Source organism: Dipteris shenzhenensis, chromosome 28 (genome assembly GCF_047967505.1).
Source record: "Dipteris shenzhenensis isolate YYH24624 ecotype China chromosome 28, Dip_SZ_1.0, whole genome shotgun sequence".
Taxonomy (NCBI): domain Eukaryota; kingdom Viridiplantae; phylum Streptophyta; class Polypodiopsida; order Gleicheniales; family Dipteridaceae; genus Dipteris; species Dipteris shenzhenensis.
In genome coordinates this window covers 48,157,436-48,184,216 of record NC_141623.1, presented here as the reverse complement: position 1 = coordinate 48,184,216, position 26,781 = coordinate 48,157,436, and the positions used below count along the sequence as shown (strand labels likewise).

The 26,781-nt window shown below is 46.3% G+C and overlaps 1 protein-coding gene across 1 annotated transcript in view; it reads left to right on the top strand.

Annotated features, from left to right (window-relative positions):
- The window catches only part of RUG3 (Regulator of chromosome condensation (RCC1) family protein), a 93,521-nt gene that overhangs the window by 4,584 nt on the left and 62,156 nt on the right, over window positions 1-26,781 (top strand). Inside the window, exons 2-3 of the mRNA XM_087399811.1 lie at window positions 17,674-17,813; window positions 22,967-23,158. Of these exons, the coding sequence (XP_087255937.1) occupies window positions 17,674-17,813; window positions 22,967-23,158 (332 nt within the window). The remainder of the gene's footprint in view (window positions 1-17,673; window positions 17,814-22,966; window positions 23,159-26,781) is intronic.

The following is a 26,781-nucleotide window of genomic DNA, read 5'->3' as shown; positions in this document are numbered from 1 at the left end:
ATGTTTGCTCGAGAGGTGTTAAAGATCATGACCTTGGTCTTGCCAAGATTGACCTCCAAATCATGGGATAAACAAAAAGCCTGCAGTGCATCCAGGTGTCACTGGAGCCCCTCGGGTGTGGACGACAAGAGTGCCACGTCATCTACATAAAGAAGAATCCTGATGATGATCCCGGCAAGTGAGCAACCGGTCCCTTTGAACGCCCCCATGAAAGTCTCAAGCTCATCGATGTAGAGGCCAAATAGGGTCGGTGATAAGGGACAACCCTGTTTGACCCCTATGGTGCTCAAGCTCTCATTTGTCCAACCTGCGCTTGTCCGAACTCGGCTTGAGACTCTCTCATACAGTGCCATGACTGTGCAGATGATCTCTTGATCAAATCCCAGTGTCTGTAGGCGTGTGATGAGACGAGCTCGAGGTATTGTGTCAAAGGCTTTGCGGAAATCCACAAAGCAGCAATATACCCTCTCCTTCTGTGATCTGGCCTCCTCAATGACACTCCTGAGTGTGAGTATGTGATCCATAGTCCCATGGTTTCGCCTGAAACCGGCCTGACCCTCTGCTCTGAGCCCTCTCATCTCTGCAAATAGGTTGACCGACGCATCCAATACAGCTGCATAGATCTTGGACATCACATGTCCAATCATGATAGTCTTGTAGTCACTTGGGTCCATGGGATCCCCTGCCTTGTGGATGGGTGTGATGTGTTGAGTGTCCAAGTGCGGGGGAAGCCAAGGCAAACAGCGTCATTGAATAGCTTTACTATGATGGGGCGAGGTGTGTGTATGAGATCTGGAGTGGGCTGGTGTGGGACATCATAGAGATGGTGTGCATACGTGTGCCAGACTCTCCTGTCGGTGAGGGGTGATGGAGACCTACGCTCAAGGAATCTCCGCTAAAAATCCTTAGAGTTGTTGCTGTACAAGATGTGCAGCAGCTTCTCCTCATTTCGACGAAGAAATGCCTGCTTCTTCCGACGTATGAGACGTCGGTACTTGCATACCGTGACTGGTGTGTTTGGGAGGTGACATCTGGTTTCAAGTCGGAGCTGTCGGCGATAAGCCTTGCACTCCGCATCGTACCGATTGTTGCAGGGTACAGAACCAAGAGGTGGTGGTCTAGTGGACCGTGTGGTGTGGGGAAAGATTTGGAGGGCAGCCTCGTGGAGTGTGCGATTAATCAGGGCAGCACGGTCCTCTATGAGTGGTATGTGATCGTTGTAGGTTAGGAGTCTGTTTAGGCATCCAGAGTAGGCCGGTGAGAGGCTGTGATCAAAGTGTATGTCGTGGTAGGTGTCGTGCTTCCTATGTGGTTTGTGTGGTGTGGCTAAGCGTGGAGTGGCGATAGCGAAGAACAGGTATGTGTGATCAGCTCCTGGAGGGAGTGGTGCTACGGTGAAGTCGGTTCTATGAGATAGAAAGAAAAAACCCATCTAGTACATCTGCTTAGGGAGGCCACATGGCAACTCCCAAGGAGTGGGAAAGCAACTCTAGTTATTTGAGAGAGAGAGAGAGAGAGAGAGAGAGAGAGAGATGCATTATTGTATCAAAGTCCTCTCGAGACCCTTCAGGGTCCATGGGACTAGTGACCACTATCAAAATGATAATGGTTCCTTAGATCCCAAAAATCTGAGAAAACTTTATATATTGCTTGCTATATTAGCTAATTGCTGAACCCTGCCAAGGACTTTGTTGCGGTGTCCTCAGATTTCCTTTATGTAGGTGCTTAGCTGTGGGGTTGGCATCCCCAGGGGGTTTTCAGGCTGCTGGCATTGTTGCTGTAGTTTTGCTTGATTTGTGCATAGCTCGGCAATGGAAGTGCGTATGTTTTCCATTTTTGGAATCCCTTGTGGGACAAACTTACAGATCTTCCATTCTGCGGAGTTCTTGGTCTTGTCCACTTGCCCTTCTCCACCTCTAGTTCATGAGAGCTGGACCATTTTTACAGATCTTCCATTCTGCGGAGTTCTTGGTCTTGTCCACTTGCCCTTCTCCACCTCTAGTTCATGAGAGCTGGACCATTTTTACAGATCTTCCATTCTGCGGAGTTCTTGGTCTTGTCCACTTGCCCTTCTCCACCTCTAGTTCATGAGTGCTGTAATGTCCCCACTCTCCACAATTAAAGCACTGGACACAAGGTGCAAATGACCCTTGACCTCGTCCTGCTTGGCATGGGCCTGAATTATTTGAAGAAGGCATGCTGCCTCTGCCATAACCACCCGATGATCTACCTCTTCCCCTACCATTCATGAAATTCAAACTCAAACTCTTCATAAGCTCCGACATTTCATGAATTTCTTCTTTTATATTCTCCTCCTTCTTGACTTCAGGCTTCTGTATTTCTGGCTTCACATGAGAGATAATTTCAGGCACATGCTGAACCATTGGCATCTCCTGCATCATTTGTGACAATCTTATCTACTTCCTCTCCTTCTCTTTTGCTACCCTGAGAGCATCCTCATAAGTGACCAGCTCTTTACATTCAATCCTTATCCTAATCTCCGGCTTCAGACCAGCAACAAACCTATCTTTTTTTATGACTCTGGGAGGAACTTCAGGTAATAAGGCCACCTGCCATTTATTCCACAACATAGTGACCTTACTGACATACTCATCCACTAACTGAGTCGGCTGTTGCTGCAATAAACATAGCTCTCTCCAAATGCCATCAGGATCTCTAACACACATAAACCTGTCTAGGAAAGCTGTTCTCACCTCTGGATAAGTCGGGTTTTTGTGAGCACCCTGATCATCGCGCATCCTTGCAGAGAAAGTCTGCAGCCAAGTTCTCGCTTCTCCCAACAGACAAAAGGATAGAATCTGAAGAAGGACTTTTGGAGCGTTCCTGTCTTTAATAAGAGCTGTGAACTCCAAGCACTCTAAAACCTCTCTTGGTCTTCATTGGGCAACCTGCGAAATCGAGGAAATTCATGAACCATCTCTCCTCTTGACTAACTTATCTCAAACACACTTCCAACCAGAGCTGTGAACTCCAAGCACTCTAAAAACCTCTTTGGGTTTTCATTGGGCAACCGGCGAAATCGAGAAAATTCATGAGCCATCTCTCCTCTTGACTAACTTATCTCAAACACACTTCCAACCAGAAATACCACCCAACCTCTTCTGGGAAGAAAACAAAAATAATCACTCTATTGAAGAAAACTTACCCTGCATCTGATTGGCATTCTTCTTCCTAAGAGCAATCACTTTCAAAGCCTTTCGAACCTTAGCACGGAGACGTATCACCCGAAGTTCAACATCAAGGCATCTCTCTCTCCTGTGTCCACACTCCCCACATAACTCACAATGAATCACTCTCATGCGAGGCTTTGCCTTCATAGTTTCAATCCCTAACCACACATAAATTTAAGCAACATTCCCCAGCCAATCTTCTGGGCCGTTCTACCTTGAGTACCCAATCTCAATTCAAAACTCCTCATGTCCCCAGCAGGATCGCCAAAAAGATGATAAGGAAAAAAAAGGAAAGACAACCATGAATTATGTACTTCACCACGTCAGATAGGTGAGACTTCATAGGGATCAGCTGCAATGTGGGCTCGTAGATGATGAGCTTATGAACCAGGTTCCAGAGCAGGTGTCTTTGTATTAGGCACTGAGACAAACCCCCCACAAAAACTGATTGAACATGGATCACACAGACTCACAGAGAGCCAAAAGACTACACAGCCTGAAACAGATAAACTTAGAACTGAACTGAACTTTCCCCCAAAACTCAGAGAACAGTCAGCCTCAGAATACTATAAACCCACAGCCCACACTCCTAAGCTTCCATCAAGGACAACAGCTTGTAACTCCCACAAAGCTGCAACAATGCCACCTCCTCTCCTTCTCTATCAGTACCCAGGAATCTCCCACGATCAAATCAGCATAAGATTACAACCATGTCAAAGAGGCTTCCAATTCCTTTAAGATAGCTTCTCTTCCCTCACAAACCAGAAGATCAATGATTGACGAACATCTGCATACGGAATCCATGGAGTCTCTGTTGCCCAAAGTCCTTCAGCTAGCAGAAAACAATACACAGCTATGCCTCAAGCTGTCCTAATCCATGAATCATCACCAACCATGCACCAACCCGACGGAAGACACTTCCAGCAATAGCCCTGCTATCTTCATTTCTCACGGAGAGCTTAGCTCACATTTATAGCGTCACCCGCACAGCCACGTAGCTTCCTCAATCAGAAAAAAAACAGCCTTTCCATACGATCTCAGCCAGACCACGCATTCTCTGCATCAGCTCACGTGCAAACAACGACCGTCCTGCCTGTGTGGTAGCCATGCTCAGCCAACTACAAACAGCTTGCTATTTCTGGAGATCTCCAGTGCCAAGGTCTTCTCAGCGCACACCAGCTCACAAATTCCCTTACGTGAAGACAATCAGCAGCGGCCGCAATAGCCCTTCTCTCCCATTCGATCTAAATTCACCACATAGCTGTAGCAACGGAGCAACACGAGTTTATCCTTTCCAAACTTGGAGTCCCTTTGTGCCAAGCATGCAGTTGGAAATCCCCATCCCATCATGTACATAGGCCTTTTTTGATGGGCGCTTAGTCTCTCGCTTTCATCTAAGAGACTCCTAGTTACGTGCATTGCTTCCTCTTTTCTTCAAAAATTTTAGATTTCTCTACACGTGATCGATCGCAATCCAGACACTCTACATTCCTTGCTACGTAGCCACCTTTGCATGAGCAGGATGCCTTCCCAATCAGTCCAGCCACCTCAGCCTAATTTGCCACCTCATCAGTGACATTTTACCACTCCCATTTAAAAAATGCAAATATCCCCCCAAGGCACATTAAATGCACATTTTGGACCTTTAGTCACACAATTCCCACACACATTAGCATGCACATTAAAGCTTACATGCACCCCCGTACACACACATGAAAAGCCCCTTGACGTGGGCACCAAAACATATCAAATTCCAGTAGCATGCAAGTGCACATTGACTCAAAAAAATAAAATAAAGAAACCCTTCATGACTTGATTTACATGACCCCAAAAACATTTCGCTTGACCACACACTGGACACCCTTGCTCTGGAAGTCTAATACAACCACATTGCATCTCATCATTTTTCATGAAGTCCCTGCAAAACATACTTTATTGTCTCAAAAAACTATACATTAGTCCATCATGCTTGTGAAAGAAAAATCCACAAATGCCAAAAGCCCACACCTACCCTAGATGTGTACAACTATGTTCCTACCCACAGCTATATACAATGCTCAAAAACTTGATACAGGTTTTGTCCTAGCAACGTGAAGCACCAACTCTCCCATCCTTGGGAAACGCAGCACGTTGCATCTTACCAAGTAAGCATGGTTCACAAACATGTTTGGTAAGGCATATGCATTTTGGGAAGATCCACAACCATATCTTCCTTATATAATTTCACCAGGGCTCCAAAATTGAGGTGTCCAAATCTCTCATGCCACAAATGAGTATCTGCCATGGTAGAATCAATAGCAAAGGGATGTGCATCGGCAAGTGCAGCATCATCATCTGAACATCTGTCATAAGCATCAAGTCTATAAAGACCGCTAGACAATGTGCAAGTCAAAACCAAGGTAGAGGCATGTGTAACATCATACAATGCACACCTCACACCATCAAAAATAACGTGAAAGCCACATGTAGCAATGGCTGAAATACAAACGAGGTTCTTACAAATGCCTGGAACATAAAGCACATGCTCTAGAGTGACAATACCATTAGAGAGAGAAGTAAGAGCAACTGGCCCAATACCTCTCACGGTATATGATGCATTATTGGCACATGTGACACTGCCCCCCTTACATGTAAGCTCCAATGAGCTGAATAACTTCCTGCAGGAAGTGATGTGCTTGCTAGTACCACTATCAAAGAACCAGGCATCACGAACATCTGAAACTACCATACAAGCATCATGAACATCAGGATTATACTGACATGTAACCAAGATATCCCAATGGTGGTCTTGTGCGAAATTAGCAGACTCATGTCAATCTTTTGCACTAGAAGAAGTAGATACTGCAAGACCAGACTCTTTCTTTTTCTTTTCAGATGCTGTGCGCTTCCTGCATTCAGAAATATCATGCCCAGTTTTCCTGCAATAGTTACATCTCCTTCTTTTTGTTATCCCCTGAAGAAGAGGAACCATGTGCATGATTAGCATGGGAATGCGAGGGCTTTCCAGTTGAAACCTTGCCTTTACCTTTGTGTTTATGATGGGCAGCAAATGCTTGATCACTAGCCATAGTAGCATTGCGATTCACACGACTTTGCTCCTCTTGAAGAAGAAGAGCAACAAGCTGGTCAAATGAGAAATGATTGGCATCACCCCTTGCAACCAACCTCAATGTAGTAGCAAAGCCTTGATATGAATCAGGAAACCCATCAAGGGTATTAGAAACTAGTTGAGAATCAGGCATAATCTCATCAATGTTGGCTAACTGCTCTTTCAAATCCTTTACATTAGTGAGATAGGCATCCATGTTACCATCCTCATCAAGCTTTAATCTTTCAACTGCCTACGGAGATAGGCAATCCTCGCCTCATTCCACATCTGATACAAAGATGCAAGCTGATCCCATGCTTGCTTAGCTGTCTTAGCCCTTCCAAATAAAGATTTCTCACAATCTCAAACTTACATGAAGCCTTTCTTCCATTTGTGCTTCCTTATATTGCATGGACGTGGCCTCGTTACATTTCAATAGAGATGTTCATAAGATTGTCCTAACAAGTGGCATGACCTCTTTACCAAGGGTTAAGGACGGCCTCAAAGGGCTCTAATTTCTATTCGCTTTTGCTCCCTTTTTTATTAATTAATTTCTCTCGCGCCCCCCTTCCCCAACTTGCAGTTAACCTAAGAATTTGCGTTGATTAATCTTCTCTGCCTGCCCTCAGCGCCTATGCTTCTCTGCCCCTCGCCCCTCGCCCTTCGCCTCTTCTTCTCCCTCTTCGCCCTGCGTCTTCTCCCCCTTTCGCCTTTCCTCTCCCTCTCACTCTCCCCTTCACCTCTCTTCTCCCCCCTGTGCCTTCCCTCTTCCCTTCTCCACCCTCAGCCTCTCCTTCTCCATCGCACTCTCCCTATTCCTCTCCATCGCGCTCCCCCTCCCCACCCCTCTCCATCGTTGCCAGTCTCTCTCCACTCAGTCTTCCCCTATCTCCCTCCACCTTCCTTCACCTCTCCCTTGCTCCCTCCCTCCTCACCCTTCCCCCTGCCTTCCTGGTTATCTTTGGGAGGCTTTCACAGCCCCCATTCCTGGCTACATCCACCCCCCCTCTTTATATACTCGAGGCAGAACCTTCTCGATGGAGGAGGCTTCTCGAAGAAGCTACAACCCCCTATTGCCTTATGTTAATTGACCCATCCACAACACAAAGCAACTATAGACGCGCTTGATAGACCGAATATGAGGGATAATAACCCGTTTCACTGAAAGAGCAATCAAGGCATGTGCTTTGGCATCACGACCATCCCAGTGAATTTGCTCCTGTGAAGGAGGCAAAGCACCTGGAGCAGGAGGTGCAGTAGTCCTGGCTGTAGTAGTAGAACCATCACTTGAAGACCCATCACCTGAAGAAGCAGAGGTTGCAGGTGTAGCTCTAGTGGCAGCGCGGGTATGCCTGGCCTCAGAACCTGAAACAATATGCCGTAGATTCTTCGCAACCAAAACATGTTCCATCATGTATGACAACATAGGATAATTGGTGGCATCAAGCTTGTCATTGGCCCCGATCAGTCCAAACAAATCATCTTTGCCACTAGACATGGTGCTGAAATACAAGGCAAATGCACCAATTGGCAAAGCAAATGAGAGAAAGGCAACCTCTCAGAATCAAGTGTCAAAAAAACTGCCCAAGCTTCAAAGCTTATGTCTGCAAAAGACTCTGCTGTCCCAAGGTGTACCTGTTGCAAGAAAAATCCCCAAAGGCAACACGAGGCCTTTCCAAAATGCAAATGAAGCAGAAATTGGAAAAAGTCAATGCAACAACGGCTTACCCAAAGATGAACAGCGGTGACAATCTCTTAAAGCGAGCAAATGAGGGATGGAAATGAGAATTACAGCAAAAGAAGTGCTCCCACGAGGAGGAGAGCTCGTAGAAATGGAGTGAAAGAGATCCAATGGAGAGAAGCTCGCAGCCCGAAGCAAAGGGATGCCAAATGAGGAGGGAAGGGCTCAAAGAGAAGCCTCTGGATCAATTCAGCAACTCCAAATAGTTCCAAATGCCAGCACGCAGCTCGAGGCAGCTCCAAAATGCTGGCACGCAGCTCGAGGCCGCTCCTGTACTGCAGTAAATGCTTGCTGACTTAGTCCGTACTGCAATAAATGCTTGCTGGTGCAGTGTACGGATTTCTGATGCAGTGTACGAAATTTTTGGCGCAATTGTATGGTATTTCTGACACAAATGTGCAGAATTTTCTGACGCAATTTTTGACAGTGTCTGTACAGCTGTACGGATTTTCTGACAGTGTCCGTACGGGTGTATGGATTTTTTGACAGGTCCGTACAGTTAGGTTTTTTGCTGCAGAAATTGCTCAGATTTGCTCCAAAAATTAGGTTTTTGCTGCAGAAATTGCTTAGATTTTCTCAAAAATGCGTCTCCTTCGCGGGAGCTGCTCCAAAATGTGATCTTCTCACGTTAGAATGAGGTTTTTCGCGACAGAAGTGCTTGGAAAGGTTTCAAACACTTGTGGGAGTATGAAAATCAGCAAGACCAGCAAGAATGAGGGCTCCAGAGGTTGCTAAACAGGTTGGGAAAGCTGTCATTGGCTGAGGGAATGGATTTCCGACCTGCTCTGATACCACTGTTGGGTGTTGGAAGCAATGGAAGCTCAAAAATGGAAGCACAATGGAGAAAAACGAGATGCTGTAATAGGTTGCTGCAAAACTGAAGTGTGGAGGCTCAAGGGAGAGCCAACATAACAAAACCCTAGGGCTAACTGTCCTAACTGACCTAGATGGTACATAAACTAACTGTACCAATAGTCCTAACTGACTATAACTAGGCCTACAAGGCTCATACCAAGGTATAAGTGGCATCTATGGATAGCCCATGAGATAGCCTACCTATTTGGCTCCTGAACGTGAGGACGTAGAGGTGCTGAAAGCATGCGCAGTCCACAGGCTAGGGTAGAAGGCAAGGTGGCCAAATTTAATAAATGGGTGAGTAGGCTTTTAGTAAAGCCCTGCTTTTCAAAAGCTCACCCTCCAAACTTGGAGAGATGGTTCTTTTTTTAGCCTCCAGCCCCCCCCGAAAAGCACCCGGCCTAGATCGCGATCTAGCCCTATCTTGCTATGCACCTTCCTGCACTCCTCTTCTACCTACCATCACGTCCCTTGAGTAGCCAGCCGCACGCGGGATCCCCCTTGGTTCGCCTCAGCTCTACGCTCTCTCATGACTCCCTTTTCACTCCTCTACTCGGACCTCACTACCTCCTCCTAACTACCCCTCTCTCTCTCTCTCTCTCTCTCTCTCTCTCTCTCAGTCCATCACATCCACCCTTCTTACTCTCTCTCTCTCTCTCTCTCTCCTTCCTTCTATCCCAATCCAGTACCACTTCCCTTAAACGATGAACCAATAGCCACTTGCAAGGCATGAACATGAATTTCGAAATTGAGGCATACCTGGAGAAAAATTCATCCAAAATCCTTGCAACAGAGATTCCTACCTCAAGATTTGGTCTGATACTAACTGACACGACCCCAGCACTCTTGAAACCTCTGATCTGCAAGCAAACACAAGAACACACCCAACATGAGGAAACTGAGCAGGCTGCTCACCACCCAACCATGGCATCTACGGGATGCGATCCTGAATTAGGAGATGCCCCCTCCGAGCTACGAGTTGGGCTACTGGCATGAACTCCCAACCATATCCTAACCAGCCTGGTGTCCCATACCACCAGGTGGCACTGTGAAGCCTGGGATCTACTGCTGGGCCTTCGGCTACGCTATGATGCACGCGCGCGTTTGCGACTCAATCAAGGATCAGACCTAGCACCTGGGAACGAGACTTGCTCCCATCGGCTCTCTGAGAACTGAACCCCTGGGCCCCTTATATAGACTCGGGCCCAATGTGCCAAAAATAGCGAAGACCACTTACTGGTTTGTACCCTTGCCACTCAACCCGAGAATCAAGCTTGCCTAGCCCTAAGCCTCCCTAGACTACTTGAACTAGTCTTGTGTACCCAGTACACGTCAGATACCAATCCGTGCACATGACAAGCAAGCTGACTTGCAGTGATAGCCTTGAGGCTCGGACATCCGCATTTGTGCAGAGCACATTTCTTATTTGAGGATTTGCAATGGCAAGCAATGATTTGCTTGGAATGGTTGCAGCTGCGGATAAGCTCGATGGCACCAACTATCCCATGTGATTGTACATGCTTCGCCAAGTGTTAGTTGGCAAGAACATTTGGGGTATTGTTGCATGAACTGATGTGAGATGAGGGTCTTAGGCATTTGCTGCCACTATACTGGCTACCTTGGGTGGTGGTACCATTGCTACATCTGGGTCATCTACCACTACTGCCGCATTGCCCCTACTCAAGATTAGATCCGATGGGATGGGAGAGATGTAGTGGCACGTGCCTTGATTGCCTTGTCCGTGAAGAGGTTTATTGTTTCCCATATTCGGTCTTGCAGGACAGCAAAGGCTGCGTGGGATCAATTGGCATCTCTTTATCAGACCAGGAATGAAGCGAGAGTTGCCTTTTTATGCAAGCAGTTAGATGGTGTCAAGATGGAAGAAGGGGACATCATGGATGCCCACTTGACCAAAATCAAGGATTATAGAGAGCAGCTCTTAACATTGATAAGATTGTGCCAAATCGTGAGGTTGTCTCCACTATGCTGAAAGGTCTTCCTAATTCTTATCAAATATTCACTATGACATTGAGGTTAGTGGCCATGGGTTACGCCAACAACTATACCTTTGATAAGCTTGTCACTTTACTTTTGCAAGAGGAGTAGAGCCATGCAAACAGGGCTGCTGTCATCAATATAGATCAAGCCTTTGCAACTGACCATAAAGTCAAAGGCAAGGGGGCAAGAATTTCAGCAAGCCTAAGCCCAATGCTGGTGCCTCATCTTCTAGTCAGGGTGATGGGAAGAAGAAATAGAGGTGCAACTATTGCAGGAAGCCCAGGCATGTCATTTTAGAATGTAGAAAGCGCATTGCTTTGGAGGAAAAGAAGCAGCAGCAAGGACTTGCAATTACAAATGCTCCTGCTGCTGCATGTGAGAACAGCCATGAGGCAGCAAATAGTGCTCATGATGAGTGTGCATTTGCTGTCACATTCTTCTAAGCCCGGTGCAGCTTTATCTGTAGCTGATTCTATGTCTGATCGGTACTTTGAGAATGGTGCTTCCAAGCACATTACCTCCTGCAAGAAGTTATTTTTGTCCTTGGATGTTAAACTTAAGGGGGCATAGTTACATGTGCCAATAATGCATCTTATCCCCCCATGAGAGGGATTGATCAAGTGGAACTGGCTTCAGTCTTAGGTGATGTGGTCACTCTTTTGGAAGTTTTGTATGTTCAGGTATAAAGAAAAATTGGATTTGTATTTCAGCCATTGCTACAAATGGCTATCGAGTCATTTTTGATGGTTATCATTGTGACTTTTGGCATGATAACAGCATTGTACTTAGTGGAACATTAACCACCAGAGGGATGTATCATCTTGACTCCTATGATAGAGGCGCTGTTATTGAGGCACACACATGCAGCAGCTAATATGTTATTTCAGAGACTTGGGCATCTCAACTATGAAAGTGTGGTGAAGATGCATTCACAGAACATGGTAGACAACCTTCCCAAACTGCAGGCACTTTCAAAGAACATCTGTGAGGGCTGCTTGTTGGGGAAGATGCACAGGTTCTCATTTCTCAAGGATGGGACTGTTGGTGCATCTCGTAAGTTGCACTCGGTTCATAGTGAGGTATGTGGACTGATGCGAATTGTTAGAAATGAATCCCCATAGAGAGTATCCCGTGGCAGAAGACTGATAGAGCGTCCCCAAGAATTACATGCGGAAGTGTTTCACTACGGAATCGAACACCTTTTTACTTATGTGTACTTAACAACCATTAGTGTGTGTGCAAGCTAGTAAATAGACAGTGCTCCAAGAAAGATACAGAATCCACAGTGGTATTTTTCTGTCCAAAACCAGGCACAATACAAAGAGATGCAGAGTCCCACCAAACGGTGGTCCTCTGATCTCACGAAAGCTCTCCTAGTCTTTGCTTGACACCTCTAGATCCCTGAGCCTGCGTGCTCCTCCTGAGCTTATGTAGACTCTCCGTCTAGTGATCTCTCCGCCTTGGTGCCCGAGTAGTCAGCCTGAGTAGTCAGCCTAGGTGGGCAGCCCTTGCTAAGCTAAGTCTGCAGCTCCTCAGCCCAATTCACCTCTTGGTCATAGGCCCAATTGGTGCTGCTCTGCTGCTCCTTCCTGCTCTTTGAAGTGCTGCTCCAGATGATGCCAATGGAGGCCCCAAAGGACCCCTTATATAGGGGAAATCCCCTTGTAGACCGATGTAGTACGGATCTACTAGCCGGCCCAACAGCCCCCCTATAGGCTGACTAACAGACCTAACCAGCTGACCACCAGGTGGGTTTGGTGTCCTGCCTATCTCTTCTCCTTGCCGGCCTCCTGGCCACGTGGCCACTAGCCTTTGGGCCTGGCTTGCTCCAGCCCTATTTGGGGCTCATACCTGCCCCAACACCTTGTCAAAATAGGTGCACTACTGATGTGCTCCAAGCACCTACGGACTGCCACAAATTTCCACCTGTCCAGCCTTCTTCTAGCATGGTCCATGCCTCAAAGGAAGTGTTCACCGTTTGTATGTGAGGAAGTACCGCATCAGCCCTGATACCCACAATGATATCCAAGGCCTTCGCATCACGGATTTGCCGTGCTCTCACTAACATAGGGTCCATGGGTGTCAGCACCGCTATCATAGTTGATGTGGCAGGGGTAGTCACGGCTAGATGAGGCATCAGCTCTATCCCGTTTGCAATCTCCCACGACTCCCTCAACATTAAGTGTCTTTGAATTTTCATCTTCCAGAATGGGCAATTGGTCCCATCAAGCTTGCCCGTGTCTCCAAAGTTAGGGATTTGATATTTGTTGGCCATGACAATGAACTGAAAAGGATAAAGTTAGAATGTTGTACCCTTGCTTGAACCTGAGGTTCCCGCCTAGGTACATCCTTCATACACTTGCCTGAACTTGCTCCCAATCCTTTAGACGTTGAAGTCGATTCCCGTGAGCAATTAATCAAGGTCTTTCTTCCCTTGCCTTCAATCTCTACTTCCTGTGAACTTCCGTCAGGGCTCTAATACCATGTTAGAAATGAACTCCCACAAAGGGTATCTCACATTGGAAGACTAATAGAGTGTACTTAGGAATTACACGTGGAAGTGTTTCACTAGGGAATCAAATACTTCTTTAATTATGTGTACTTCAGAACCATTAGTGTTTGTACAAGCCAGTAAATAGACAATGCTCCAAGAAAGATATAGAATCCACAATTGTATATTTCCGTCCAAAAACCGGACACAATACAAAAGACATGCAGAGTCCCATCAAACCGTGGTCCTCTTATCTTACCAAAATCTCTCCTATTATTTGCTTGGCACATCTAGATCCCTGAGCCCGTGAGCTCCTTTTGAGCCTATGTAGACTCTGTGTAGTGATCTCTCCACCTTAGTGCCCGGGTAGTCAGCCTAGGTGGGCAGCCCTTGCTGAGCTAAATCTGCAGCTCCTCAGCGAAATTCACCTAAAATGATAGACATGTAAGCAAACCGTTGATGTGAAAAAAAAGAAACACAGGTCTGTTCTCAGACAAACACAAAATGACTCAGTACTTTACTGTTGACCCTATACAATCATATCCACTTCTTCAGAATCCAACTCTAGAGACAAAATCGTATCTTCGGGACTTCTCCGGGATCAGTATTGTAATGTGGTAGCTCTCAAGGTAGAACTTATGCACCGACTTTCAAAGCGGGTAACCAGAGCACACAAGTAACAAGTCAACCTTCCACACAAACTGACTAGAACACACCCAGACTCTTTGAAAGAGGGGAGAGACTACACAGCCCGAAACAAACTGAACTTAGAACTGCACTTTTCCCCAAAAAAAACTCAGAAAGCAGTCAGCCTCAAAACACTATGAACCCACAGCCCACTGCTCAATGGCTAGCACGACTCCCAAGGCCACAAGTAGTCGGGTACCATCATCTGTAAACCTGCAGGTATATTCACCGTACAAGCAGCCGTACAATTATACGTACGGCAGCAGGCCCGTACAACCACTCAGTAATCCGTACAGTCTGCATTTAATGATGACCATCTGCCGTACAGCTCGTAGAAGACGTCTTTAATGACCCGTACGTGCCTGTTCAGCCTATAATCAAGGCACCGTACTACCAGCCCGTACTGATCAACAATTACACCCCGTACAATCTCGTACTGCAGCCCGTACAAAACCCATGCTTCAGATTCCGTACCACCCGTACGACTCTTTCCAGCCTTCAATCAACGCACGCCATCCGATGCGAGGCTACGCTCGTTCCCAAAGCTCCCTTATCATCACGTACTAGCCCGTATTCTTCATAGGCGCTCAGCCCTTCGCTTATGCACACACACACAGCCTCTTTCATCTATCGAATCCCCCTCCTACAGTGTAGCCCTTCAATCAACACCGCTGTGGTCCTTGCGCTGCTCTCTCCTCTTCACTCTAGGGGCCTCCCACCATCGCACCAGCTCTTCATACAGCTCATCCGCCCCTCACCGACTCCTCCCTCTTCTTCTTTATCTGCAAGCCCAAGACTCCACGTACCATGCTCGCTCATCAACCAGAAGCTTCCCTCTTCTATTACGTTGCCACATGTATGAGCACGATGCCTTCTCAATCAGTCCAGCCACCTCAGCCTAATCTGCCACCTCACTAGTGACATTTTACCACTCTCAAGACATTTCCCCCAAATCACATTAAATGCACATTTTGGACCTTTAGTCACACAATTCCCACACACATTAGCATGCACATTAAAGCTTGCATGCTCCCCCGTACACAGAAATGAAAAGCCCCTTGACATGGGTAACATCCAAGTACACATTGACTCAGGAAAATAAAATTAAAAAACCCTTCATGACTTGATTTTCATGACCCCAAAAACATTTCACTTGACCACACACTGGACCACCTTGCTCTGGAAGTCTGGTACAACCACATTGCATTTCATCATTTCCCTGATAAGTCCTTGCAAAAAACTTTTAGTCTTTCAAGTTCAAAATAAAAAGGTCTTTTACATGTGCAGCCAGTTACATTGGCTTATTCACACACAACCCGCAAATTGACACTATCATGTGCTCAGTGTCTACCCTCATGCACAATCTATGTGGAGAAAAATATATACAGATTTTATCCTATCATCGTGTTTGTGCTGGCTTAACCAATTCTTTCTTGCTGAATTTTCTATACATTGCTAACATGGTGTGTTTCCGGGTAACAAATGTCACAATCATGTTAGCATGTACCAACACTGGCTTCACCCATGCAAGCTTTCCAATGTCCTCAAACAAGAGGTCAAGGCAATGGCATGTGCATCTCGTATAGAAAATGTCAGGCCACTCTTCCTCCACCAATTCTCCTGCCTGCAGGTAGTTAGATGCATTGTCCATACACACCTACACCACATTTTCAGCCCCAACATCAAGAATGGCATCTTTCAGTATCCCAAAGATGTACTCCCTTGAATTATACTGCCCACTTGTGTCCACGGACTTCAAGAACGCTAAACCAAATATGCATGAGACCATGATATTGATTATAGGCCGGCGCGGAGTGTCAGACCAGCCATCACAAGTTATGGTGCAGCCATATTTTTTCCACTTATCCCGGAAGTGTAGCATCTCTTGATCTATGCATATTGCTTCATTAGTTAGCTTTGCTGTGTGCAAAACATTGTGGGTTGGAGGCTTGAAGGTAGGCCCAACTTGGCCAATGGCATGAACCATCTCCAAAAAATAAGGGCTCCTCACCTTCCAATGAAGAATATCCTGTGCAAAGAAAAAATGATGGAGAGCACAATGTATGCATCCTTCCGTGCCTGTGACTCCCATGCCTTGGCCAAGGCTTCCTTTGACATCTTTTTCTTCTTTTGCTTTGGCTCATATGCACTGACAGAAGCATTTTCACTTGCAGTACCACTCACTGAGGCATCTCCCAAATCAGCCACATCTTCAACAAGCTGTTTTGCAGCAGTTTTCAAAGCTGCCTTTGCCTGCAATCTTCGACAAGTATCTTTCACATTTTTGGGAGGAGCGGTACACTTGTCAACCCCCAAGTCCCTAAGCCCAAGAAAATGTGCCCTTATACGGGTCGGTCTTCCATCCCATGAATGAGGGCAATATTTACATTTACAAGTGTATTGGCCCTTCCCCAAAGGCTTTTAAGGCCTCTACAAATTCCCATTGTAGTCCTTTTTGTCTTCCCATTTGTAGATCTGCAAGCTGCAAATTTGCAAAGAGGTCAAATAAGGCATTGGGCAAAGGAACAATTTCCAAAGAGGGCTTGAAGCCCTTGCAGGCTGCCCTGTTATTTGGCATCAACTAAAGAGAGAGCAGTTGCTGCAAAATGGGAAAAGAGAGCAGCCATTGCAATTACCTTGACGTTTGGAGGAGGTAGAGCATAGGCAGGCTGCGGGCTGCAACTGTACGGTGACCACTCACCTCCAAAGCAGGTAGAGGCTGCACAAACTCAAGAGTGAAGGGCTGAGGGGAGTCCGGAGTCGGGACTGTGTGCTGAAGAAGAGGGCAAAGGGCTGCCTATATAGGCTCTTGAGGCAGCAAGGTCGGTTTGCAGGCGGGAGAGTCGGGTCATAGGCATATGGCCTTTCTCGAGATTCAGGAGCCTTCACAAACGTGTCGTATGGAATAGAAAATAGGAGGCAAATCAGGTTATAAGGTATAGATCCCGACACCACCCCCCCCCTAAAAAGTCACGTACGGAAAGCCGTACGTACGGCCGTATGGAAAAAACGTCTGTACGCGTATGGATGCAACTATGCATGCAACAATAGACATTCCATACTTTCTCCAAGTGGATGGCTATGCTTGACTTGCTGAGCGAGATGCATTGCGATTGAACCCCCCTAACACATGAGAGGAGGTAGTGAGAAACCCAATGTACAAAATTTTCATTTTTCCCTATTCGTAGTCACTGATTTCTGGTATCCCATGCCTTGGATGTTTTTATTAGCTCCTCTGAGATCTGCATGAAGATAAGTTGCAAATACTATGTATTTGGTTGCTCCATATCATACTGATTTCAAATTTAATTATTAGATAGCAATGTTAATACTATTTTTATCTTTAGCAAGGCAAAGGCTGCTGTTTAAGGATATTGGGTTTCAGAAGCATAATTTGGCTGCTTGCAGAGGTGCTAAAATTTCATATCTAGCTGATTGCTGTTTGTGGAAAATAGGAGTAAATTTTTTGAAAAAACTTAATGATTGAGATGTTTGTACAATGTACCGTTGATATATTATATCAATGCAAAGGCTGCTTTGAGTTTTGTCAGGTTTTAGAGGTCTTATATGCTTTGGAGGAAGAAGAATTATGGTCCAATCTTTTTGATGTGAAGGTTTGCAGGGGTTTTGGGGCTTTTGGTTCATTAGGGCATGGAAGATATAAGGCTGAGGTTCTGCCAAGGAAATTGGTCCTTGATGAAGATGAAAAAGTGGTGTATGTATCAGCAGGTGGGGCACACACTGCAGCAATCACAGCATCTGGTATGTGAGTTCTCTCAACTGTGCAATTCTGTGTTTTTAAACGTCAGAATCTCACAAAGTCCTTTCTTATGTGTATTGCACTGTGCTGAGTGTATGCTTTTGCAATTTTAATCTCTGGCACAGGCTCGGTAAGCTTAATACTGCTGTGGGAAGGAATCTTTACAAAACCCATTTTCACATTCAATGACCCCTGTTGTAGAGCATATTCCGCCACTAGCCTACCTCCCACCTAGCACAGCAGCTCAGCAACTGCTTTACCTGTGCAATACAGCTCAGCAAAGGTCCTATGGCCTGTCGCGGCTTGCACCAGGGCCAATAAGACCCCTGAATTTTTGTACCAGGGGCACGCAGGTCCCATGGCCTGTGACAGAGCATAGAAGCCCCCCCGAACTGAACCCGGAGGTCAAGAAGGTGTCCCAGGTCCCCCGTGAGCTGCTGCCTCCACTCCATCAGCAAACTGCAAAAAGAAACTCAGAGATTAGGGCAAAAAAGATAAGCAAATCAACTGTCAGAACATGACGACACGGAGCTATGTTAAGGCTCTCGAAAGTGCAATGCAAGTGTACATGGCAGGATCACCCCCAAAGAATACCTCCGAGGTATTGACCCACCTCAGCAAAATTTGCTTGGCCTTGATCGAAAAGGTCGATAGTCCCGAGACCACTAATGGCATTGATGGCAAAAAAGACACATATTGACAAGACCCTAAATGAAATCAAGAAGCAAGGGGGGCATATGCAAGAAGAATGGCGGAAGGAGAAAGGGAAGGACGAATGGGAAAAGGAGAAGGAGACACAGGAAGATGAGAAGGTCAACCTCAAGGACAAAATGCAGGTCATGGGGACAGAATTACAGAAATTGAGGGATATGCAGAGGATACCAGAAGGTACGTGCAAGGCAATGGAAGAGATGAGAGCCGAGAATGAGAAGCTTAAGATGGAGATCTTCCTCCCGGGCTTCAGAGATGATCTCTTTCTTGGGGGCTGCTGCACCCTTCTTAGCCACATTCTTCCATTCTAGTATATCTGCATTACCTTTAGTGATTTGCTGTGTGAACTCAGCATGCCTCCCTTGTATGGTCGTCTATAGTGCTGCCAGAAAAGAAGGACCAGCAAGACCTTGAATGTCCTGGTCAGAGGCCTAAGAGTTGGAGACACCCCTATGTCCGATGCCAAGACCTTGTTCACCAAAATGGGAGTCAACCTTACATGCGAGACAGCATGGAGGGTTGGTAAAGTTGAAGCTCCAACTAGACCACTTGTATTGAAACTACAAATAGCTATGAACAGGTCCACCCTCATGAGCATGAGGGCAACCTTGAAAGGGACCAGAATATATTTGGATGACGATCTCATGCTGTTGCAACAGGAGCATCGGAGAGAGGGGATGGTGCGGGTTATGGCAGCAAGAGATACAGGGAAATGGGCTGCCTACAGGGATGGCAAAGTGATTATTCGAGAAAGAGTTGATAGAGGGGACAAGGGAGAAGGGGAGAAGGAAGAGGGTGAACTATGACGGTGTCAGAGCCGGGAGAAGAGTGCACAAAACAAGCTGAGTATGGCTGTATGGAACTGTAATGGTACACTTTGGTCCGACCCAGGTGGCTTCTCGGAGACATACACAGGCAGAGACATCATCTTCTACACTGAGACACATGAGAGCCCAGAGAGAGGGCTGCCCACAGTGACAGGATACATCTAGGAGTCTGCCCATAGGAGAGAAATGAGGAGAGATAGTGGAGTATGAGGCTCTGGAGGTGTAGCTGTCCTTTTCAAAACACACTTGAGACCACTCATATCTGTGGTACGGAGAGAGGAACATGCACGTCACATGTGGATACGAGTGCACCTACTAGATGCCCGATCGATCTTCATTGCAGTATGCTATTTTCCTCCACACACGTCATCATATGCCCATGATGTCACTACAGAGGGGCACAGCCCTTATGAGACGATACATGATGATATCATAGAGTTCTCCAGACAAGGAGACACCCTTCTTCTGGGGGATTCAATGCAAGGACGAGGGATAGGCAAGTGGGCTTACTTGACTTCACATATGAGAGAGATCCCCACATGATGCCAGCGTTAGATGCAGTAGAACTTGGGATTCAGAGACTTTCTGCAGATACTTCACATGTGACAGCATACGGGCGACACCTGCTTGAGTTGGGAGCTGTCCACGACCTCATCATCTGCAATGGCCTTCAAAGATGGCCATCATAAGAGGGATTCACATGCTTCCCACATGGAGGCAGACTAGCACAGTGGACTACCTATTGGGCCCATTGGCTTTTGTCTCACGGATACATGACCTCACCATACCCCCCCTCCCTCTTCCACTTGGAGCTGACCACTCATATCTGGCCTTCGTAGACTTTCAAAAGGCCTTCGACACTGTTCCATGATCCCGAATGATCAGGAGACTACAGATTCCAGAGATGCTGATTTGGGGTGTGGTGAGCTTATATGAGTCAGTCAGAGGCAAGGTCCGTGCCCTAGGGAGTCTATCGGATTGGGTCGAGAGCACCATTGGGGTGAAGTAGGGCTGCCCTCTCTCACCGACTCTTTTTGGACTCTACATTGATGAGATCACATCTTTCATAGATCGCATAGGTGGCGAGGGCTCATTACTAGGGGATCTCCTCATACAGATATTGTTATATGCTGATGATATAGTCCTTATATCCTCTTCAGCGGAGGGGCTGCAGAGAGATCTGGAGGTATTAGAGGTGTTTTGCAAAGAGAGAGATCTAACGGTCAACCTTGGAAGTTGGGTAAACTAAGGTTATGATCTTGAACACCTCACGAGCAGTGACTCATCGACTTAGTTTCACCTATCGTGGTGAACCAGTGGAGATAGTGCAGTCATACACATATTTGGGAGCAGTCTTCACAGGACCCATCTTCACGATATAACATACAGCCTAGGCACAGCTCACACGAGGGCGTAGTGCTTTGGCTAGACTAGAGCGGCAGTGTTTCTAGGCGCACTTCCAAGATCCACCGACAAAGGGCTGGCTTTTCGACATACTAGTGCGGCCCACTGTCATGTATGCATCACCTTTCTGGGGGTGCGATCTTTCGAGGACAGACTGGAGGAGCTTCGAGCGGCTACAGGTGACGATGGGATCTAGGATGATCCGATGTAAGCCCTCAGTTCCACATGAGATAGTATAGGCAGAGTTTGCCATGACACCTCTTCAGATTGATGTCATCTTTCAGACAGTGACTTTCATCCACAGAGTCTGGGACTTACCCCATTGCAGACTTCCGAGGTTGGTCCTAAAATCATCCAGACGACTCGCAGAGAACGGGGCAGACACATGGTATGCACGCATATCTACATGGCTTGCTAGGCATGGTATCCAGATGGACAGGCTACCCCTCTTTCAGTACAGCATGGATGCACCTCTAAGTCGATCCCGCGAGATGAGATCAACCGTATCATACGGTTAGACCTCCTCTAGCTTCACACATCCTGGACTTGGGGGGAGGACCAAGAGCTCCCCACCAAGACCTAGTTTTATAGCGACCACTTCCTGAGAGTATCAGAGAAGGGATTCATTATCAGAACCCAGTATCTCGAGGATACAGGAGTCTCCCATGCACTGAGGATTGCCATTGGTTAGATGCAGGTTTCGTCCCACCAGCTGAGGATCGAGGCAGGGAGAGCAGCGGGTATACCCAGGGAGCAACGGGTCTGCACGCTATGTACGTTGGGGGCGGTTGAGACAGAGGAGCATTTTCTTTGTGTTTGCCCTAGCCTACTACGAGATTTGGGGACGCTGCCATTGTCTCTACCTAGATGGGAGTGGCTTTGGTCCTTTGTCACGACCGATCCATTTCCATGACCAGGTTTGTATCGGGCTTTATGGAGTTGCGGCAACACAAGGAGACGCTTGTACGATAGATCAGAGAGCAACAGGGGATGGTCAGACCACTACAGGACATAGAGGGTGACCGGGCACAACGACACGTCAACGAATTCTATACATTTGAGTCAGCCCCTGGACATAGTGGAGTGGAGGAGGAGGAGCTAGCCAACATGAGAGCACTCTGGATGAGCAGTTGGCACAGTACCACCGAGAGAGGGGCACAGAGGCCATTTGTGCAACAGAGAACCCCCAGGATACACTCTATTGAGGTCCAACCTATCACAACTTTCCTCAAGGGAGACAGATAGAGACGAGGGGTCACCCTAGATATAGCCCAGAGAGTCTAGAGAGCGAGGAGACCGCGTCCCCCACCACAACAGCTCGACAAACGCGGATACGAGACACCCTGGTTGGCTGGCCCATTTTGAGACCGCCACCGTTATGCTCATTGTATCAGTTATCTTTAGTCCCATACACCTTCACGGTCTCCCGAAGACTTAATAAACTTTCTCTCTCTCTCTCTCTCTCTCTCTTCACCATGTTTCTCTCACTTTGGAAGGACACTTGGCATCCATATGGCGTGCACTGGGCTTGGGGGAGATTTCTAGAGAGAGAGCTCGACATGGAAAGTAGGAGAGAGAAAAGTGAAGAAACAAGGTGGTGAACCGAACGATTGGGAGATGGGGGTCCTGATGGAGCACTCTAGAGATCGCGGCTGGGTGGAAAGATATGGAGGAGCCCTCTTTTGTTGTTTGGTTGTTGGTATCACAAGGGCCTTGCCTTCAAGCTCTAGTTCTCAAGAACTTTGGTCAAGGCTCTGATACCATGTCAGAAAATGAAATCCCACTAGAGGATATCCCGCATTGGAAGACTGACAGATAGCCCAAGAATTACATGCGGAAGTCCCTGGTATGGTCTTGTAAGCTAGTTAGGACATTTTGTCATAGTCTTGGTCAACCAATTGACCACATGAATTTGGGGCCACTCTTGTACTTTCTTCATTATCCATTTGCAAGTACTCGTCGTTTCCTCAGCTTGTTGCTTGCTCCCTTGCATTCCATCTCCATTCCATTGCTCCCCACACCAACAAATGAGAGCTTGCATGCATTCTCTAAGTATTATGTAGAGGGCTATGCCAAAATGTGAATTCATATTTTTATTCCTTAGAGGAAAAAATGTTTTGTTTATCACTGCTGCTTGGCTGTGAAAGTTTACATAGCTACCAATGAAATCAATTCAGCTGATATGTTTATATGTCTGCAACTTTGCTATGCAGGTGATTTGTATACATGGGGAAGGGATGAGGGGGATGGCAGGCTTGGACATGGACCTACTCTTGTCACGGATGAGGGGGCTGTTTATATCCCCTTGAAAGTGTATTGCATGCCTGAGCCTCTTGTAGCTGTCAGCTGTGGGGGATTTTTTACCATGGGCTTGTCTGCAAAAGGGCAAGTTTGGAGCTGGGGAGGTAGTAATATTTCACTCAAATTTTAATTGTCTTATTGTTTTATAAAGAAGTACATCTGTGAAATACAATAAATTGGCGGAGGAAACTTTTTATTGTCTAAGTATGTCAGTCATGAAAATCACAAAAACAGGTACAACCTGCGAGCAAGAAAGCTGTGGACTGTCCTCCCTTTGACATATACAAATTGAATCCTCTTATAGAAGCTACTTAAATGGCTCATTGTTTAATTGGATTCACAACCTCCAAATGCAAAAGATTATGTTGACTTTCATGGATATCCAATGAGAAGGTAGAGAATTTACTAAGATCATATCCATGTATCAATGTGACCTTAGTCAAGTGCAAATGTACTTTGTTGCTTGTGTCAAAGCTGTGCTTATGTGGAAGTGTGATTCGTAATGATTAACTTAATTAAAATTGAGAATTTTAATAGCCTTTCAAACTGAAAATAAACTTCACATTCAAAATTAAAACAAGGGATATGGTTTAGAAAGAACTAAAGAAAGATGTTTTAACGTCTTCGGGCTCATGGGCAAATGAGTCAAGGTACAATAAAAGAGGTAACTCATACAAGCCACTATGGGCCGAGGTAAAGGGCTCGCTAGGGCGCTTATGGAGTGCTATACTAAGAAACTCAAAAACTAGTACTCAACATACAAAAACTCAAAAATTCTGAATGAGATCAAGGGTCAGCTATGACCTTGGTGCCATGGCAGCTCTTAAGGTGGGACTCGTATCTGTCTTTGGCAGGTTGACTCTCGTTGTGGGGGGCGTGGTCTCTGTATCCTGTGAGCCATGTCGAGAGCGACACCTCGACTCTGATGGTCCCCTCTAATTGGGGCTGAGATATGATGGACCTCCATCATGTGTGCTCTGATTAACCTCTGCGTTATTTGTGGCCTCTGTGTCTCTGGCTTCACAACTCCGTGCTGTCTCTTGCCATTGATCCACTCTGCCCTCATATCAGCTAGCTCCTCCTTCTCCACTCCACTATGTCGTGGGGCTGACTCACATGGGTAGAAATATGTGACATGTCGCTATGCTTGATCTATCTTTGTCTCCTGTGGCACTATCAACTTGTGTTGTCTGATCTGTCTAAGTAGAGTCTCTTTGTGTTGCTGCATCTCAATCAGATAGAGGCGAACGTAGACCCCATGAAAGTAGATTAGTCGAGAGAGTGGTCCAATATCATACCCCTCTTGAAAAAGGCAATGGTATTGTCCATGGATCTCATAGTAAATTGGCTAGGTACATAGGAAATGCTCCTCCGTCTCCACCTCCTCGAGTGTGCATAGCCTATTGTAGATCCATTGCTCTCTTGTGGTTGTGAAGCCGACGAAATGCAGCTTGCACATTTAGTGTGGTGTGTCATGACAAGAGAAATCACTAATCCATGATTAGTAGACATTAAAAGATTATCATATATTATACGCAAACGGTGTAACATGTATCCATATTTATGATGGACATTGACCGATTGTTATGGTTGTGGATCATCTTAGTAGATAGAACTAGTCGAGCTGAAGCCACTGCTTCAGACTCAAATTTGGACATGTGACACTTATTCTATTAATAAAAATGTGCACACACGTTTCTAGGTCCTGGGGGCAATAGGAAGGGAAGGTTGCATTAAGGTGCATTGAATGGTAGATGCATGGGTCATAGGCTAAGGGTAGGTGTAAATGGGAAGATGGAACTTGAGTGATCTCAAGGGACATTAATGAAAGGGCACCCTTTGATTGTGAATCTTACATAGCATTCTTTCTATTCACCTGGAATTCATCCGCCATCTCTCTTCCACCTTGCATGTAGGTTCAAAAGAGAAACGAGTACTCTCACGAGGGCGCTTTTTCCCAATGGAGGGCCAATTGGCATTCAAACTCTGCATGCATTGCACACATTCACATTCTTGAGAAGTCCGTTTCTTCACATTTGGAATCAGAGCAATGACAATCCACGATTGGGCCAATAGGAGAGCGAGTGGGACGGAGAGCTAAAGCGTGCGGGAAATAGTTACGGACAACAGGCGTCAACGCATAAAAAGGGTGTGCATGAAGGAGCCGCACAATTAGGCCACGTGCGGAAAGGCTTGCACGGAAGTAGCCGCCCGTGCGAGCGAGATAGACACCTGCACGAGAGGCAACGCAGAGGTCAGCACTTCCGTATGGCGAGACAAGGTTCTAGTGGCCTTGCTGCATACCACGGGGTTTGAACGGACGGTGCTTGTGGATACGGCGGGATGTGAAGGGACCGACAGAAGGTTGTCTGCAGTCCAACAATTTTGAAAGCAAGAGGCTGGATAATCCTGCAAACACTGGATTTTGGGGCCCCTGAGGTAAGGGCTTTCTTTGAATTTTTTGGTCTTTGGATGGGGAACGGGGTGTCCTAACCATGCGAATAGACCCTTAAAACCCTTAAACCGTGAGGAAAAGCGTTCTCCCCAACGGAAAGTCGGATCGAAACAAGATTTTAAGGGGGTGATCCACCGACCAAGTAACCCCTATAACGGTATCTAGAGACTAGAGCTCCAATCCACTCAAAACAAGTAGCCCAAACGGTGTGTTTTTCCAGAATAAAAGCAAGGAAGAAAGGCAAAAAGAGGAGGACGAAGAGGTCATTTGAAGTGGTTTTTTGACACAAGCGGAGCGGGAGTCGGATAAGTACCACCAACTCTACAACACTTGACTTTTGCTGTAAAATAAACCCCTTTTTTGAAATTGCAGTAAGTCATTTTCTCTCTTGTATTAGTCATTTTCTCTCTTGTATTACTAAAAGGAAAGAATGGAAGAGGAAGGGATATTTAATAATTAACGTGTCCTATTTCCTCCACTACCAAAGGAGATAGGGAGAGAGCACCATCACCTCCTCCTGAAGAGGATAATTTAGATGAGAGTTACACACATATTGAGTATGATAACCCACGTATAGAATTACCTTCATCTCTCCTTCAAGAATCTCTTGACAAGGAGTTGTCCTTTAGAACTGAAGGAAGAAATGAGTCCAAACTGAAGGAAGAAATGAGTCCATGCAAGAGCAAGCTGCTGAGTTTACGCCTTTAACTCACAATCCCGTACACATGGATTATAATCCAAGTGTAAGAGTGAGAAAGGCGTCTCCCGTTGATAAGCTGGTTTCTCAGCTTAGCCATATGATTGAACAGTCCATTATGACAAATTTAGGGACTAAGAGAGTGCTGAATTTTGGGGATGAAGATTTAGGTACTCCTTCGAAGAGAGACAAATTTCAACCTTGAGAGAGAATAGAATTCCCAAAGTATAATGGAGCAAGAGAGTCGGATAAAATCCCCAATCGGATTCGTCGTTTTGAGCTATATTTTGCCCATCAAGATAAGACCGATCATGAGAAACTTGCTCTTGCCACACTGCATCTACAGAAGGATGCTTTGATGTAGTGGTCCTTATTACGAATGGGAAAAGAGCCTATTCTTCAATGGTCCAAGTTTGTAGAGCAGCTTAAGACCACTTTCATGCCTTCGAGGCATGAAGAGGAATTGACGTTCCGCAAGGAAAGGTTCAGGCAATTTGATAACGAGAGTAACGCTGAATTTACAGCTAGGTTCTGGAAACTCTCCTTAGAGTTACCTAAGAAGAGTGAGGATGATA